Raw genomic sequence first — 19,891 nt, forward strand, 5'->3', positions numbered from 1 at the left:
AGACAGGGCCAAGTTTACTGAGGAAAGAAAGGAACAGCTTCTGAGGTAAATAGGCATAAATATGCAGAGCTGACCCAGGCCAGATCTTAGGGTTACAAATGGAAAAAATCAAGTACAACTTTTGTACAAAACTTTCTTCAAGAAGCCACAAAAAATAATTTTAGTAACATTGGGTTAGAAGGCATTAGGTCTTTATCTGCCCCTTCTCTTCCTTTTTGCCTTTGCCTCATCCCCATGGGCATGCAGGGAAGATGTTGCCCAAAATATACTGGAAAAGAACATGGAGTAGTTGTGGGATGTGTCTCAAATCCCAGCATTTAAAAAATGTCCATATTTCCTATATGGCAACTATCCTCGCTTCTAAGTGTCAGCAGAGGATTATGGTGGAGCAGTGGACAGAGCACCAGGTTTGGAATCAGGAGGACTCGTCTCCCTGGGTTCAAAACTGGCCTCAGACATTCGCTTCCAGTATGACTGTGGGCAAGGCACTTCATCCTGTTTGCTTCAGTTTCCTCTACTGTAAAATGAGTTGCAGAAGGAAAACAGCCAACCCTTCCAGCATCTCTGCCAAGAAAACTTCAATAGGGCCGTGAAGAGTTGGACATGACTGAAAAACTAGTAAGCAATAGCTCAAAAGAACTTTGGAGATCACAAAATTCAATTCTATCATTTTTACAAATGAAGAAGCCCTTAGAGCATGTAACTCTTCAGGGGTGGGACCCAAACCAGGAAGCAGGTCTCCAGAACTCTGATTGATCCCAAACATTTTCCCCATGCTGCCTCTCTAAAGGAAAGAGGGAAACTCTTATCAAGTTACATGGGAAAATTAAAACATAAGAACAAAGTGCTAAGCACACTGAAATAAAAATAAGTACAATATTTTCAGTTAATTTTTTAAATGCTATGTTGCCAATAAGTATCATCCAATGATTACATTGGAAGAAAGCTCCGTTGGGACCATTAATGAACTGAATTGGTCAGAACAATCAATGGCTCTTTTCCTTCAGTTTATCCAGTATCATAAATATGTTAGTGATACAGCAGGGCAGCTCTGCCACAGTACAGTTTGCCCTTTTGCTTTAAGTTTTTTAGAAAGCCCTATTTTCTTTTTAAAAATCAAGGTTAGCATTTTTGTTGCATGCAAAAAACTCTATTGTCATATGAAAGTTGCAAGTTTAAATATGCTCTAGTGAAGAAAAAGCATGTTATAATACTGATTTCCAGCCCACTGTACCCAGAGTTTCTGCAATGACAACCGTAGCATGGTGGAGCATAATCACAATGTCGTGCCAGGAGAGCCACCTTGAGAAGAACTTCATGAGCTTCTCTTAATTGCTAATGAAACCCTGAAAGGAAACGTGGCATTGTGGGAAGAGAGAAATCCCTCTTTCCATAGATCTCAGGCAAATGTGATATGACATGGGGATCTAAACCTTAATAAAAACCTCCTCAGAGCACACACTTATTCCCGTTCCTTCCCAGACTCTGGGTTTCTTTGCTTGGGGTTGTGGATCCCTTGTTTCAGTTGTACAGGTCTCATCAGGATTCCACATGGGATTTTCTCATTCATCATTTCCTTCTCCAGTGCACTTCTGCAGCTGGGTCTGGATACGGGAGCTCTAGATTCCAGCCATGCATTTTATCCACTGAGCCTCTCACCACCTTGCTTATTTTCTAGCTCTGAAAAAAAAATCTCATCCAAATTAAAATTTCTCCATCCCCTAGTATTATCTGAAATGTTGTATTCTCCAACGGCCCTTCATCAGCCATCTGTGAACATGTCTGAAGAGTCACTGTCATTACAAACATAATACAAAACTGAAGTTTGGGATTCTGTTTTCCCAAAACTACTTTCTGTTAGAAATGTAGGATCATTATCTTGCTGAATGACACAGATAAGAAATAAAACTGCCAATCCAGGCTTTTTTCACTACCAAACTTCCAGAAATAAAAGAAAATTATTTTATGATTGCTAGTCTATTAAGACAACATTTTTATATTTTAAATAACTAAAGTGAAAGATCAGACCTTTTGAAGTTCATCAAAATAAAAATGTCAAAGGATAACTTTTCAACCTATTAATTGTTTTGTTCAAAGTTTTCAAATCATTAACTTCAATTTGGAAGTTTAATTTAAGTTACTTCATTATTTCTTCATTTTAACAAGGAATCCAAGACAATGAGGTTCTATTACAGGGATTGAGATGATACCTAAGCTCAGCACCATAGAGAGAGCTTTCTTACCAGCTGGGACCCGGTGCCATTAGGCTACACCAAAGACGGATCGGAAGAACAAAATATGTGAAAAGGAATGAAATATAAAAGGATGCTGAGCTCTCTGGAGAGAGGGGCAACAAAGGACAGGTGACAGGATTTCCTTCCACATTGAGGCTGGGGTTTTCTTTGAAAAATGCTAGCCAAAACCCCTTCATTTTCTATTAGAAGCCATTCCCTCAGACCAATAGATAGAAATGTTTTTCAATATGCAGATTTTTTGATAAATAAAATATTTCAAATACTTCCTTCCCTCTGATTAGTGAAGATGAAGGGAGATAGCAGAGATCTCCACTTAGATGGTGTGTTTAAGGAGGCAGTCTCGGGCACACAGCCCAGTACTACCCACCTGGCCACCAAACTTCATCATGTCTCTGGGCCACTTCCTGTTCCTCTCTTTCACACTCCCCTCTGTCAAATTTCAGTTGCTTTTTATGTGTTGCCTTTCCTATGGAGAGGAAGCTCTTTGGTGGGGAGAAACTGTCTTTTGCTTTGCTTTGTATCCTCAGCATTTATCATTGTTCAGCACAGCACAGTACCTGGGTCATAGTACCATAAGCACATAGTATGTGCTTAACAAATTGATATTCACTTTTTCAAAATGGATAATTCAGGTTCTATTTTATATATATATATATATATATATATATATATATATATATATATATATATATATATATATATAAAATCTGCCTTAGAGACTACAACTTACAAATTTTGAAAAATGTATAAACCAAGCTACTTAATAAAATGTCTCTTTTAGGAAACCAAAATGGGAAGGGGGGAGTTTTAAAAAGAAAACAGAAAAAAGAATGACTTTGAAAAGTTTATTGGGAGATATAGACAAATGGAATATATATTTTTTTGGCTTAAGGACAATCTTTCATTAACTCTATTTGTATTACATTACTAAAACTTTGATTTTACTAAAAATAAAACTTTAATATTCTTTATTCCAGAACCCAAGCTCCTCTGACTTGTGAGATAACATTAGATACAATATCTTTACCAAAGTCAATTTTGTTCTGAAGCTTCAACATGACCAACATTTCAAAAATAAGTCCATCTTTGATGAAAAAGAATACAATACCTTTTCCAGTTCCTTTGGTATTCGCATACATGTGTATACTCTTTCTCTTCTTTCTGTATACTTTGCCTCATTATGTTCGAGGAAGTACCCTCTGGTTAGTTCAGCACTGAGGAACCTCAACAATGAAAGCTCTATAGAAAAATAAAGTGACAAAACAGAAACACCAGTCAACAAGCTCTTATAGAGAGTAACCTGCAATTTTAGTAGGGGAGTCGTGTTGTACAAAGGAGAAGCAATAGAGAACCAGATAAGGAACTCTATGATTCAGCACTTAGCACAGTATTATCATGCACACGGTTGAATGTTCCGGATATATGCTGAATGAACTGCTAGACTCAATTCAATAGACATTTATGAAGACACCTACTATGATGAGCAAGACACAATGTGCTAAGCATTGGACAAACACAACGGATTAAGTACAAACAAGTTAATATTAGGAGAGAGGGAGAACCAAGAACTTGGAGCTCGGAGATTTCCCCAGGAGTTAGCTTCTTAATTGTGCCTTGAAAGAAGTAAAGGCCTTTAAGAAGCAGAGGGGAGGTGAATGTATTTCAGGGATAGGGGAGTAGCCTATCCAAAGGCAAGAAGAAAATGGCACGTCCAGTTCTGGAAGCAGCAAGCAGGCAGACCTCGGAGAGAATGCAGAATGTGTGAATGGGAGTAATGGGAATAATTTTGGAAAAGCAGACCAGTGTCAAACTGTGGAAAGTTTTAAATGTTAAGGTGAAGTGTTTGCAATTTATCCTGAGACTAGAGATACTCCAGAAACATTATGAGCAGAAGAATAACATGGGGATACTCAAGCTTTAGAAAGATTACTTTGGCAAACATGTCAGTGATAGAATGAAAGAGGGAGGGACTAAAAGCAGACGGACCAATTAGTTATTGAAATTGTCTGAACAAGAAAGGTTGAGAGCCTGAATTCGGATATTGGTGATAAAAGCAGTGAGAGGAGGGCAGTTCTGAGCAGATATGGGAAATGAAAAGTCATAGATAATTTGAGAGCTGGGAACATGGGTAGTAAATGGCCACAACCGAAATGGTGACGTCTGGAGGAGGGGCATATTTCAGGAGCAGCTAATGGCTAATAAGTCATATTTCAACCACATAGACTCTGATATGCCAAAGGAAGGTCCTGGTTAAAAAAAAAAAATCAACTAAGTTAATGGGTAATAATGGTTTAGGGGTCAGGAAAGAGATTAGGGCTGTATATACAGATTTGGTGTCATCTAGAATGAGATGGTGAATGAAGCCATGAAAGGTGATCAAGAGGACCCAGGAAAGAAGCATGAGAGAAAACTCTGGTTTGGGTTAGGACATTAATACATGGCAGGAAATTATTTCATACACAATTGCCATGGACTAGGGAAGTTAAAAAAGGTTTTGTGAAAAGAAGGAAATTAGCTTAACCTTGAAGGTAGTATAGATCTCTGATGACAGAAACACAGAGAGGGGAAAGAAGGTGTATCAAGAATATTTAAGATAGTAAGAAACCATGCCAAATGTAAAGAGAGAGAAAATTGCCCTTAAGTCTCTTCTAATCCAGGCCCTGAGCAATTCTCAGTGAGTGTTTCACAGATTTCTTCCTTCCTGGGTGATCCACAAAGCTGGTGACAAGATTCTTCACCTACAGCTTGCTGTATCATAAGGTACCACTTGGACTTTGGTTCTTTCTTTGTCTTAAGGATCAGGACCAAATGTTTATGGCAAGCTCCCCATGCCACTTTCTCCCTTTACATTACTATTCTATTTCCCTTCTTGTTTTCTTTGTTTCTCCTAAGAAAATTAGCTCATATTAGCAAAAGAATTTTGGAATTGAAAGTGTCCTTCAACACCCTCCAATCAAGAGCACAGAGATGAGGAAACAAGAACCGATAGCAGGGTAGTGCTTGTTCAGCACCACATAATCAAGGCACAAAACTGTGCCCACAAAACCCATTTCACCCATACCTTCAAGGCTTCTATTTTATTTATTTACTTTTTTTGCTGAGGCAATGAGGGTTAAGTGACTTGCCCAGGGTCACACAGCTAGGAAGTGTTAAGTGTCTGAGACCAGATTTGAACTCAGGTCCTCCTGATTTCAGGGCTGATGCTCTATCCACTGTACCACCTAGCTGCCCCCAAGGCTTTTACTTTAAAACAAAATTAGACTTTTTTTTTTACAAGACCCTATTAGGAGAAATGCTTTAGTTACTGCTCATGGAGCCTAGCTCCCTTCTTCCTTTCAATATTCTGGAAATCCCAACTCTTCTCCCTGAGCTCCAGCCAGTCTTGAAGAGCCTTCCCAAGCCTTTGGCTTCCCTCTCAGTGCCTCAGGGGCACTTTACTGGATGTCACAGAGTCTCACAACAAGCAAGAACCATTTCAGTTCTTATCACAAGATTCCAGCTTTAGAGCAGTACCTGGATCCTTCATTTTCCAGATAAAGAGATGAAAATGGCCAGCCTCCTGGGGCCTCCCAGCTGGCAAGGACCTGAAACCCAACTCTTCCTGACTTGAAGGAGTCCCTGCACTGCCCTTTGGCCACTCTGAGAGAAAGACCAAAGCATCCATTTCTATAGGCCCCCTTACATGCAGGCACCAGGAAGTCCCCCAGCTGAGCATCCTATGGGCTCTGGAGTCCATTTTCCTCACTGTGAGAATAGAGGGGTGAGCCCCTTCCCTCTCTGAAATCCTCCACGCTTTGATAGTTTTGGGGTCTAAATCTGCATCTGACACATTAAAACTTTTCAGGGAGGGGGCAGCTAGATGGCGCAGTGGATAGAGCACCAGCCTTGAATTCAGGAGGACCCGAGTTCGAATATGGCCTCAGACACTTAACACTTCCTAGCTGTGTGACCCTGGGCAAGTCACTTAACCCCAGCCTAAAATTTAAAAAAAAAAAAACAAAAACAAAAACAAAAAACCTTTCAGGGAGATGAGAGATTTCAATTCAATTCAAACCTTTGAAAAGGCTGCTCTTCTGTCCAACATAGAGCAGAAACAAACATGTCACAAGCCTTGTCCTTAAGGGGCTTCAATTCCCTTGGAATGAGCCAAAAGAACAAGAACACACTGAATGGTGGGATTCATAAAGAATTGGACGAGGTTGAAAAGACTAAAAATTACTGCAAACAGAAATGGAGAGAGAAGGGAGCAATGAACAGAAAAGACAGCTGAAAATCTACCATCCTGGAAACAGAAGTCTTGGCTTCAAATCCAATTATTAATTATTCCTTGTCCAACAAATCATTTTACCTCAACTTCAATCTGATTTTTCTAAATGGGAATAATATCATTTGCATTACCTCCATCGTTGGATTGGTATAAATAAAATCCTTAGTTCAATATTGAGTACTAAAGAAGTAAATTATTATTACATCAGGGCAGTAAGCAGCAGTTAGTTTGAGAGTAGGGAATAGAATCAGCAGCAAAAAGACAGATAGGTGGGTGGTAAACAACCACTTGCACCTCAATACTTTGAGAAGGCAGCAAAGCAATTTTATTTTAGAAGCTTTTCTCTATAAATAATAGCCAACACACATTTAAAGCTTTAATGTAAAGACTCTCCCAAAGTATCTACTTTCTGAATTGATTCTGGATTGAGGACTGTTTTAATAACAAAGCCCATTATAACAGAACTCTACTGTATTACCTAATATCTGTTCTGAGTACTATCAATAGATTTATGATACTTCAGTTCTCTAACAACAACAAAAAATTGCTCATCATAGCTATTTGCATTGATTCACTGCCAAAATGACAGATTAAATTTGGATAATAAAATTGTGTGTAATTTACCAACTTCAGGACTTCAAATATGTTTCAGTTAAAAGGACATACTACATCTCATCACTACCCATACCTAAAATGGACCAAACCCTGAAGGTTAGGAAAAATGATGGAGTAAATCTACATGTTTATCATAATGCTGAATGATCATTTGTCGAGTTTTATCGAGAGTGGAATCTTGTTCAGGTAAAGTCTTACAGGACGGCCTTTAGGGTCTTTCCAACCCAAAGATTCTATGATCCAGTATTGGGAACATGATGGAGCCAGTTCAGAACCAAATGGACTTTTGAATTACCTGTGTAAACATTTACACCTTGGTTTATTTTGATGAGTGTCTACATTTAAGAAAATGAAGAAGAAAATGTTTATAAGTGAGATACTTTTTGGAGAGCTTCCTGTTAAACATTTACCAGCCCATCCTGGCTATCTGATTATCTGATTATCCCTTAAGTCAGCATGGGAGTCAAAAAGTTTACAACATAAATAATAAATCTGAATTTTCTTTAGATAACATTCCCCAAATTGTTCTGGTATGAATCTGAATCTGCAGCTACTCCGAAATCTATTCTGGACATTTTCCCTGAATGTCCGTCATGCACACGATGTCCTCCCTCCACACCAGCACCTTTGGCCTTTCTGGGTTTCCTTTAAGTCCCTTCTGAAAGAAACTCTCAAAATGCTTTTGAATCCTACCATCTTCCCTATATCGATCATTTCCTATTTGTCCTATATAGACCTTGCCTGTCCATAGTTGTTTGCATGTTGCATTCTCTTTTAGATTGAGAGTTCCTTGGAGATAGGAATTCTTTCTTGCCTTTCTCTGGATCGCTGGTGCTTAGCACACTGCGTGGCACATAGTAAGCACTTCATGTTTAATGACTGACAGGAGACAATGTTAATAATGCAGAATAAACTTAATGATCACAGTACAATTTCCATTTGATTTTTGGTTTGGTTTTGTTCTCCTGGAGAACCAGTTATTAAACATTTGCCAGTACATCCTACTTGGTGATCTCATCAGATTTCATGCAGATATCTTTCACCTGCATATATGTAGACCTAATCTTTCTCCTATCTTCTAGTCCTAATCAACAACTATCTACTAAACATTCTAATTGGATGTCCAAAGAGATCTCAAAAATCAACATTTCCAAATAGGAACTCATCATCTTTTACTCTAAACCCAGTTCTACTAAACTTCCCAATGGGAAACTATAGTAAGTTTTTTGCTCCAAGCCAGAACTGAAAAAGATTAGGAAGACTAGCGGTTATAACACAGGTTAGGTTCATAGCAAGAATAGAAATGAGCATGAAAATGTGTAGCCTACAAGGCTCTGTGCCTGGAAGTAGCAAGAAATAAGGGCTCCCTTGAGAAGACTTCAAACTGGTCAGAAATTTCCAGAGTGGGGAATCTGGAAGCCATGAGGACTATTAGTGGTCAGTGCTTAGTGGAGAGGGTACTGCAGAGATTAGTCAAGACCCCAAAACTAAAGACTGCCCAGGCTAGAAAGTTCTTTCCTGACACATCCAACCCTCTGATCTTCAAAGATGCTCAATCAAGAATGACTTGCAAAGCTCCTATAGGAAAGAAAAAAGTGGATCTTTAATGATGAAACATATATATATATCAGAAATTTCAAACATTTCTGATGAAAAGACTCACTGAGCAGGAACTTTTAAATACAAACATAAGAGTGTAAAGAAACCTCAAAAGGTAAATTTAGCTGGAACCATCTGTAAGATGATGTAGTGCTACAATTTTAATAAGGGGAGAAGAAATAAGTATCGCTTCAGAAGTCCTCAATGCATACTTCACTTGGAATTAAATAAGAAAAACATAGGCCCTAGGGATAGATTAATTCTGTTTTGAAAGTTTTAAAAAGGGAAAGTAAAAGAAAAAAGAGAAAGGAAGATAAGAGGATACACTAAAGTAGAAAAAAAAAAAGGGGGCTTGAACTTGCTAATTCTAATAATTACAGAGCATGAGAAGTGGAATATATAATACACACCACACACACACAAGCATGGAAGAAGGAGTAAGGGTGGTGGCTTATCTGAAATGATCAAAGAAATGTTGAACACACTTGTACAAACTCATTAAGGAAACAAATGGGCACAGGGAGAGGACTATTAAGAAAATATTCCTCCACTCCCTCTGCCCTTTAAGTTTTCAAGCTTTTCCTGGTTTTCCTCCTACCAATGGGACTCCTTCTCAGTCTCCTTTGCTGGGTCCTTCTGCAGATCATGCCCTCCAACCCCAGGTTATAATTGTTCTCACCGCCTTAAAATTCTGCGTTTGCTGCCAAAGTATTATTTCTAAACTATACACAGGTCTGACTATTCCATATTCCTGCTCAATAAAATCTAGTGGTTCCCTATTATGTCTAAAATCAAATGTCAAACATAATTAGCTTGCTTTAAAGCCTTTCCCATCTTGGCCACAATTTACCTTTTCAGTCTTATCATACTTGAATCCCATTCAGATACTCTTAAACGCTGTTAGACTGTGCTTCGGCCATGACATACCAGCTCCCATCCATCTTCATACCTATATACTTACTGCTCACTTAACCCTAAGAATCCCAAGTTTTCTTTGACATTTGAAGATCATTTCCAAAGGAGACCTAGTCCATTCCTCCCTCCTTTCCCCACCTTGGGCCAATATCTCCACTTGAAATTCTCTTATGTGTATTTTGTATGCACTTAAATGTGTACATGGTATATGTGGCGTTTCCTACAAAATTTAGAAGCTGCTTGTGAATAGAGATTGTTTAATTTTTATCTTTGTATGCTAAATGTCTGGCACATGTTAAGTACTTAATAAATACTAAATTGATTCCCTCTTAAGAATATATGTTTAATTGACTATAAAACCTTCATAATATAATATAGTATATATATATATTATATATATAAAATTTTGTAAAGTGATTTCTGTTCTATAATTTTGGACAGAATATAACCCAGCTAGTCATTTTTATAGATCCATTTTCTTTACAAGAAGGAATAATTTTGCATTTACACTTTTTCTGTTATTGTTTGCTTGCATTTTTGTTTTTCTTCCCAGGCTATTTTTACCTTTTTTCTAAATCTGATTTTTCTTGTGTAGCAAGACAACTGTATAAATATGTATACATATATTGTATTTAACATATACTTTAACATATTTAACATGTATGGGGACTATTCTGTCCTCTAGGGGAGGGGGGGTAGAGGAAAGGAGAGGAAAAGTTAGAAGAGAAGTTTTTGCAAGGGCCAATATTGAAAAATTACCCATGCATATGTTTTGTCAATAGAAAGCTATAATTTAAAAAAAAGAAAGAATAATTTAAATAATTTTTCTTGTCAGTTGAATTCTTTCTTTTTCATTATTAAGACAGTGCTAGAGAGTAATTTTTATTATTTTCACTTTAAGTTAATAGATGATTGATATATTCCTCACCAAGAACTAAAGATACTAGCAATTATGCTGTCTTTTTCCATTTTTATTTACTAAAGAAACAAATGTTTCCATATTTTATAAATATAAGGCCTTCCTAAGTTTGACAATTTTACCCAAGATACAGTCACTAACTATAAAAGCTAAGAAGTTCTTTCAAACATTAAACTATTTTGTGTTTTATCAACTTAGACGGAAAATGCAGAATGTGTAACCTGGGGATAATAAGACCAGCTTGGAGGGGAGCAGTAAAAGATAAGCTTAGAAAAATAAAATAACATCATATTACAGCAGTTCTTGAGTTCCAGGAAAGGAGTTTCAATTTTCCTCAGTAAGTAAAAAAAAAAAAAAAAAAAAAAAAAAAAAAAAAAAAAAAAAAAAAAGTCACTTAAAGACTTTTTTTAACAGAGGATTAAGCTATGAAGAGATCTCTGGATAACAAAAAGGAGTCTGCCAAAGAGCTAACAAATGAGTGAAGAAACAAAACAGGTGGGCAGAGCCACGAGGAGGTGCCCTGAGATGGTTTATACTAGGAATGGCAGCAGGAAGGGATAGAACAAAATGTTGATGGCCACATGAGCTACTGGCTCTACTTTGTGATTTTTAGAAAATAACCCATCCCATTAGCATTCTCTGCATAGTAAGAACTGTTGCACATCGGGTCTGCACCTGGCTCTTTGACGTGGTGTACTATAAATTTTGGGAATCTACTAGGTAGCATGTATTTGGCCGCCTTCTCACTTTTATAAACAACATGGGGCATGGAGACCTCTCACTTGGATGGTCTCTACACAATGCCTTTTGGTTTACAACAATGCCTTTTGTCAAGGCATTTTGGTTTACAACAATTTTGCCTCATCTTGGTATATTAATCCGATTGCTGTCAGGTGTACTTTTGGGCTCTGTTTTTGACAATATTAGGCTTTCAGGTATATCGCAACGAAGGCATGTCACTGGTAATACTAAAGGGGGACAGAGGGAAGGACAGAGACATAGATACAATGAAAGGAGGGAGCTTGCATAAAAATATTCTTAAAAATTAAATATTCTCAGCTGTTTGAGACTTTAAATGCTTTATCAAGTCAAAGACATGTGAATAATATTTTCCATGTGCAATTCGCTTTAAATTTACTTGATGACTAAGAATTTAAAATGTAGATTAACTTGTCAGTAGAGTGTAAAACCACTTCATTTGTCTACATTAGACTTATGGTCATTTGAGGCTATCAGATAAAAAGATATGTATATATTAGCTAGTGTTATAAATGGGCTTATAAATGATCTACCAAGTAATCCGAGCACTTTAACTTCACATATCCTTACAAACCATCCAATCAAAACCCCCTTTTTTACAGATTATGAAGGGGATGGACTGAAAGGAGGAGGACTAGGGAGATGTCACAAATGGTAAATATCAGAGGTTAGATCTTTGTTTCAGAATCCAGGTCAGCCTTCAGTGCTCCAGGAGCTCAGGTCACATAGATCTATGTGTAGATATCTACACAATATGGAGGTAGGGCATACATAAATGTGCATGACCAGACTTGTGATGTTATTGGTTTGGATGCAGAGCAGCTTTAGAGATGCAGTCTTGGACAGAAGTCAAATAGGCCCATGGTCACAGGTCTAGTTTGTATCAAGGGATCAGTTCCTGAAGCCTGGAGTTCCTGATGTGGGTTGGGCGCTCTGGCCATTATACCACACTACCTCTTCAAAATTATGTTATTCACCAATATTATGCACATTTCACATATAGGATTCTGAGGCTCCAAAAGGGGATGTCAGGCCTGGAAGCATCTGAGAAAGGCAGGACTTCCTGACCCCAAACCTAAGAGTGCTCTAATCTATTCCTCAGCAATGAATGCTTCTTCTCCCCTCTCAGTTTCTCTTCTTTTGAAAGAATATTAAATTTTACCACCAAAGCAAAAACTGTAAGAATGAACAGTTGCTAAAAACATATTTGCATGAAGAATCATAGCTGGCATTTATAGTACTGTTAAGTTTGTGAAACCTTTCACATGCATGCTCTTATAAGTCTCTCCACAATCCATACTACAACTACTATTCCTATTTTACAGTTGAGGAAACTGAGTCAGTAAGTTTATATATTTCAAGCTTATGGTAAATACAGCTAGGCCATATCAGAGGCAAGACTGAAAGCCAGGTTTGAATGGACTAAGTTGAAGACTAGTACTATATTTATCTTTTGCTTATATAATTTAATATACAACAGGATATAAGAGTAATCAAGAGCCACACAAAAAAAATCTCAAATTCTCTGTTTAGCGATTAGTTCCAATCATTTCTAACTAAATATTTTGGAGGAATTGCTAACAAGTAGCAATTGACTTATTTACCTTTTTGTCAGCTCACTGCTTATCTCCTTCCCCATCCTCCCAATAATAATTAAATTAAATGGACAATATGGGGAGAAGACAGATAAATCACTTAAAAATGTAAATCTAGAATACTTTTATGATTTGAAGAGTCATTAAAATTTTTATTCAATCCAAATGCCCACAGCACTTTCAGCAGATAAAACCAAACCTTACAATAGGCTCCTTACAAATTAATTCTTATCTATTCATCCTTAAAACTTCTCCCTAAGATACTGTTCTATTTATAGACAATCATTGTTTATTTTTCACTATATTTCTGTTCTGAACCTCAAAAGTGGGACAGAAATATTAAGCAGGCAATATAAGGATTATTTAAGTCAATAACTGAACAAAGATGACAATGTAAGTTTCCTAAATCACTTAAAATATTAAATGCCTACTGCATGTAGGGAGATGAGAGCAAATGGGATGCAAATATTAAGTCAGGGACTATATCATTATTATGCTATGTTTACTATTTTCTTATGCTCACTATCCTCTGTTTAATGTTAGAAGAGTGGGAAGGAGAAAATTACAAGAACTAAAGACAGATAATTCTAGTAACCTGTTGATCAAGTCTTCTGATTTACATGCTCCTATGGATCATCAGTCTGCCTTTGGCACTATGTCCTTAAGTTCCTGGTCACTTAAGGAAAGAAATAAAACTAACAGGTTTTTGATATGATCAAGAAGCGCCATTTGTAAGATAAAAAAAAGCAAGGAGCAGAGATAACTTGAATGATAATCATTTCCAAAGACACTTGGTAATAGTCACAAGTACCTCTGGGAAAGACTGACATAAGATTAAAAAAAAATAGCGTTTGTGTTTTAAAAAAAAAAATCTTAACAAGTAAGATTGTCTCTTCAGTCATATTAAAAAAAAAATTAGTAATTACTGCCCTATATCCTCCTTTTTTCTCCCACAGCCTCATTCACTGGAATGAAATGCTACTATGTAGATGAACAAAGGTATGATCTAAAAATACAAAACAAAAAATTTGCAGGTTGAAATAACATGATCTTTGGTTTAACACTATTTCTTTGACTATCACTACTAGTCCCAGTCATACATATACACACACACAGTCTGTCTCTCTCTGTCTCTGTCTCTCTGTCTCCCTCTCTCCCTCTCTCTCTCTCTCTCTCTCTCTCTCTCACACACACACACACACACACACACACACACACACACACACACACACACACACACACACACACACACACACCCCCTTGATATCTTAAGAAGCAAACATTCTCTGTTCCTCCCCAAAGGGTGTCTACTCTGATAATTTCCTGTTAACTGTACATACAAGACCAAATGTTACAACTTCATAGTTTAATGGGTGAAGAATGCTAATGAAATTGAATATGGTGTGTATGTGCTTAAGGCCATTGTGGAAACCAAAACATCTTGATTTGGGAAGACAAAGAATGAAACTACGGAGTAAAGTAAGGTACCTGAAATAGTATTCCACTAAAAAATAGTGTTATATGTATTGTTCTAAACACATTATCTGTCTTGACAGGTGGTACAGGAACAATGTCAACTTTTGAAATGTCAAATTTCCTAAAATCAATGTTTACTTTTAAAGAAATTAAAGATTGGCAACATCTCAATCTGATCGCTTTTACATCTTTAAGTTAAAGCAAATAAAAGAGTTATCCAAAAGGAACATTTAATACTTTTCTCTTACTAAGCTCCCGTCAATTCAGAGAGTACATATTCCTTTCAAGAAGGAATCTGACAACAAAATAAAAACAGAGTTTGGAGGGAAAAAGGAACAATTTAAAATATTCAACTTCCTGCACACTCGAAGCAAAAAGGCTGAGGCTCTTGATTTCTCTAGACCTTAACATTTATTGTTATAGACTACATACCATCTATTATACTTCAAGTTCTCAAATTATTAAAATCATGAAAATTCAAATTTCAGTGCTAAATCATGATCAATTTTATAAATTAATATGGAGCCATTTTTCAATAAGAAGAGAAAAAAGAACTTGTGTGCATGCAGATGAACTGATGTGCAGGAATAAAAAATGGGTACAGCCAGTCCCTATTCACTGAAAGAGCACCCTAACAATTTCAGTTCTTTCAGCTGTCAATTGCAATAACAGTATCATTACCACAGCATCTATCCTACTTTTTGTGAGGATGGTAGATAGGTTCAAGTTCAGTGTCTGACACACAGTAGGTGTGGGATGAGTCACTTAAGCCCTCTCTACTACTCGTCATGTGAGGAAAGCGATGATGAATGTTGGTACAGACTAATGAAATCACATGTCCAAGTTGTCAGTCTCTGGAAGTAACAATTAAATCAGTTTCAGAATATACAACTTGCAGCCCGTGGTCAAAGATTCTAGAAACCTGGCTCTGCTTCTGCTTCTGCCACTTCCCAGCAGAACGACTTCGCCTAAGTCACTTAAACCTGTTGAAGATGGAAAAGGACGTTCACTGAGATCCAATACAGCTAACTAACCCTCCTTCCAAGCTGAAGTTGTGTGATTCTGAAATCCCAGAACTTAAAAGAATTGCTTTAAGGAAGGAACCAAGTTTAATTAAAAAGGGGAGGAAAAAGCAACCCTGGCCTGGAATGGAATTCACAAGACCTTGGTAGAAGTTCTCCCTGCTACTTACTAGCTGGATGAATGAGCAACAACTTAACTGTAAGCCTCCCGCGTAGCAAGCTGCTCTCATGAGGCAACATGAGGTAGCATGGAAAATCCTCCATAAAATTTTCAAAAATCTTCCTACACACAATAGATGATTATTATGAAACTACATGAAAAGAACAACAGGAGGACAAATAGTGCCCGTCCATTTCCTTACACTTCCCCGCTGCTTCCCATAACTGAAGTTGTTAGTAAAAAATCCGAGAAGACTACTAACTTGATTTTACATGAACATTTCTTAGAACGTGGAGAACAACCGGGCTCTCCTGCGTCTCCCCAAGTCTTTGCCCCCCTTAGGAGCCCCTCCTGATGTCCCCCCAACATCGACATACAGAGCTCACCGCCGGTCTCCGGTCCCCTGTACTAACGGGGCCACGGTCGGTGGCCGGGCTGCCCGAGTCTTTGGGACGGACTGAAACATTAAGTCACGCGCTGGGGATGGCCCCCCAAATTAGCCGGGGCAACGGCCGGATGAGCCCGGCAGCTCCGGCTTCTACACAACTTTAGCCCCCCGTGGCGCTCCCAGCAGCCCGCCCGGCGCCCCGAGTTCACGACCGGCCACGATTTTAGGCTGGTCTCGGGAGCCCGGAGGAAGCGACCCCGCGTCTGCAGCCCCCGGAGCGCCCGGCCGGGCTTGGGCACTAGTAACAAAGTAGCTGTCACCGCGGGCGGACCACAAGGCTCGGGCAACATCGTAGCCGCCCCTCCGCCACATTGTAGCCGCTTCGGGACAGCGCCGCCGGGGCTGCCGGGGCAGGGAGCGCCGTGACCGCCGGCCTCCCAGCCCGGACTGGCCGTGACCTCTGCCCCACTGCCGGCCCAGCCGTAGGCGGCGGCGGCGGCGCGGGCTCGGGCCGGGGAAGGGGCTCGTCCTCCGGGGAAGCCGCCGGCCCTGCCGCCCTCCCGCCCGCCCCGCTCCGCGAGGCCGCGGCCGCCGCCTCTCACCTGAGCGGCTCCGGCGCTTCTCCCGGTGCCGGTCACTCTCGTAGAAGCCCAGGGTCTCGGTGAGTTGCGGGGCCGGGGGCCCGAGGACGCCGCCGGGGCTGGGGCCCGAGGAGAAGCGCTGGCTGCCGCCGCCCGGGCCCGGGCCGCCTCCGGCCGGCGGCTGCTCCCCCTCGCCGCGGTTGTCCCGGTCCTTGCCGTCCCTGCCGCCGCCCGGGGTGGCTGCGGCGCCGGCGGCCGAGTCGCCGACGCCCGCCATGTTCGCAGCCGGAGCACAACAAACTGTCCCCGACACCTCCTCCTCCTCCTCCCCCTGCCTCTCCTCCGCCTCCTCCCCCCCTCCGCCTCCTCTCCCCGCCCTTCACTCCGGCCCGAGTTCCCCCGCCCTCACCCGAGGAGGCTTCGCCTTCGGGCGCCGCCGGCGCGAGCCTTTTACGTCACGGAACGCGACCCGACGCCTGCGCGTAGGAAGCCCGGTTGCTACCGCCGCCATCTTGTGCCGGAAGCGTCGTGCCCTCTGAGGCGCCGTCCGGCGGCGGGGCTCCTCTTGTCTGCCCTAAGCCTCCCCGCAGGGTCGTGGAGCTGTGGTCGAGGTCGGGACTCGGGTCCTTTCCGGACTGTGGGTCGGTGGCCCCCGCCGCGGCCCGGGCTCGGACCTTGTCACACCTCCGTCTGGTCCCCTGGACTTGGGAGGGGGCCGCACGGGGCGCGAGCCTCAGTGCCTGGGACACGGCAGATGGGGGTCCCGGGTGCGGGGATCGGGCGGGAGAGCCCCACATAAAGTGCAGAGGTGGCTCGGCCTTCGGGGCCCGACCCTGGCGGGGAGGCCTTGGGCGAGTCCCCGAACCGGGGACGACGCCGGCGCTTTTCTCGGGCCAAGTGCCTGGCCTGGGCCGGGCCCGGAGCTCTCAGCTTCTCCGAGGCGGCGGCCCAGGTGTGCGCGGCTTGAAGTGTTTCCGCCATTCACTTCTGTGACACTTTGTGCTTTCTCCTCCCCTCTCCGAGCAGTCCGAGGCACGTTAACCATGCGCGCCCTCTTCTACCTGTTTCCGCGCACATGGTGTGAAAGAAAACCCGGAACAACAGGGGGAAACCGCCGGAAAAGGCAGACAAAACGGGCGGGCAGCCGGCCCGCAAGACCCCCGAAACTGGCCCCAATCACCGCTTTGTAGATCGTCACATAACCTTGTCACCGCGCGCCCTTCTCCTGGCCCTGCTCTCCGCGGCGGTCTCCGCAGGCCTCCCTGAAATCAAGAACATTCCATAACATTCCCACACTTACTCAGCCATTCTCGCGTTGACGGGTTCCAGTTTCTGGCCGCCACAAAGAGGGGCGCCACAAACCATTGGTGCACTGTGGGTCCCTTTCCCTCGGAGCACTGCTGGATCAAGGGGATGCACAGCCCTAACTCTGGGCTCCAGATTGTTCTCCAGAATGTTAGGGCCAGTCCACTACTCCAGCAACAATACGATAATGTGGGGGTAGTTTAAACACTCCCCACCTGTATGATTTAACCTCTGACTCGGAGGTCAGGTAACCTCCGTTTGCCCCTGATTGTTTGATTGTAAGGTGGGGACAATAACCCCGGCCTCCCTGGGTGGGCTAAAAGGGATAATTGTACCTAGTGCGCTGCCTGGCATGTGGAAGCATTTAAATTTCAGCCATTATACCGTAGCACAGGGTCCAAGTTTGGCCTTGCACCTGAGAAATCTTTACATGCCCCCGCCTTGTAGATTTATAAAATAGTAGTACAATGTTTACTGACGATAATTTCTCTACCCTACGTTCATTATGAATGGGTCTGGACGCTCAGTTTTAAGAAGCTAGGCTGTAGCACTGCTCTAAAAATAGCACAGCCACAGGAAACTCGAATCTTTCGCTGGATCTCTGGGTACCTGGCGGGCATTTCGTCAGGACCTTTGTCTCTATCATGAAGTCAGCTCCTTAAGGCCAGAACAGGAGGAGGCTTTTGAATCCCGATGGTTCTGCTGGCATTAAAAGCCCTTCAGTTCCTGAGTAAATAGGCCTCGATAAGAAAAAGAACCTGACTGGGGATACGGTGACAGGCTGGACTGGCTCCGGCGTTTCGCGTTCCTGGCCGAGGCACGCTGTCTCCTGTTTGGTTTGCTGAGGGATTATTGGAATGTCCTCATCCAAGGACGGTCATGTAAAGGGCACAAGCCGGCAGGAAGTCTCACCCGAGCTCACCTGTGCTATCAGACTTTTGGAGCTGTAGGTTGCCAAAACACAGTCACAGCTTATTAGAATCATCCAATATCTTCATCTACCCAAAACCACATCCAACCATAGGATAGGGTATGACAGGCTTTGGGAATTTATCAATAAAAAATGCCGACACATAAAGAATTATAAGAATACAAACATGAAGGATGGTCAGAAGTTGTAGAAATTAATGATTATGTACCTCATTAGTAACACAAAGAATGTTAGAGACAGTCTTGAAAGGACATAAAAAGGTACAGTGTTTTGGGAACCATTTATAATACGGATAAATAGCCCTATGTATCGTCTGCATATGTAGCATAATACAAAAAGATTAAATAATGCCCACTGTAAGTAGGAAAGCAGGTAGGCAATAGTTTAGAACAATGTTTGAAACCGTTTAAAAAGGGGAAAAAAGGGGGTAATTTAAGCCCTTGCCTATAAAGAAAATTTCAGAATTTTAGTCCCAACAAATTCTGCATGTTGTGCTCCATTTTTGTACTTAGAATGGGAAGAATGTTTTTGAAGACGGCACAGTATCTTCAGTAACAGGTTTCTTGAATATTATTAGAATTCAGTAGTTTATTTAGAGCTTATAGGGAAACATTAAGACCGGTTGGAGTCACATCTAATGAAATCAGTTTTTAAAGGATAAATGTAAGATACTTGAATATATAAAATGAATAAAAGTTTTTAAAAGCATAATGTGGAAGTATATATACCATTCTGAGGCATCTTGAGATTTAAGTGGACAGCAAGTTCAAGTGAGTCAGAGTATAAAATGGCAGCCAAAACTAATGTGATCTTGGACCTTCATTTCCAGGAACAGAAAGGTGGTAATTGCACCGTGTTCTGCCCTTGTCACATAATCTCTAATATTTTTAGCTCTGGGTGCTATAGTTTAGTAAGAATATTGGTAAGTTAGTGTCCAGAAGAGACCAAATCAGCATTAATCAAAACATGAAGTGCTTATTAAGTGCCTAAGCTAGGGAATGCAGAAAAACACATAAAATAGTTCCTGCTGTTTAGGATATCACAGTTTAGTGGGGGAAGACAATATAGAAAGAAGCTTGGATGGGGCCAGTGAGTGATAGAGAA

General features: G+C 41.0%; 1 protein-coding gene across 1 annotated transcript in view; it reads right to left on the minus strand.

Moving 5' to 3' along the window:
* TAPT1 (transmembrane anterior posterior transformation 1) overlaps positions 1-16,853 on the minus strand; it is a 78,470-nt gene extending 61,617 nt beyond the window's left edge. The window contains exons 1-2 of the mRNA XM_074276042.1: positions 16,573-16,853; positions 3,364-3,494 (exon numbers count right to left, since the gene is read on the minus strand). Coding sequence (XP_074132143.1) covers positions 3,364-3,494; positions 16,573-16,828 — 387 coding nt within the window. The 5' untranslated portion in view covers positions 16,829-16,853. The remainder of the gene's footprint in view (positions 1-3,363; positions 3,495-16,572) is intronic.
* Between the last annotated feature and the right edge of the window lie 3,038 nt (positions 16,854-19,891).

This window comes from Sminthopsis crassicaudata, chromosome 6 (genome assembly GCF_048593235.1).
Source record: "Sminthopsis crassicaudata isolate SCR6 chromosome 6, ASM4859323v1, whole genome shotgun sequence".
Taxonomy (NCBI): Eukaryota; Metazoa; Chordata; class Mammalia; order Dasyuromorphia; family Dasyuridae; genus Sminthopsis; species Sminthopsis crassicaudata.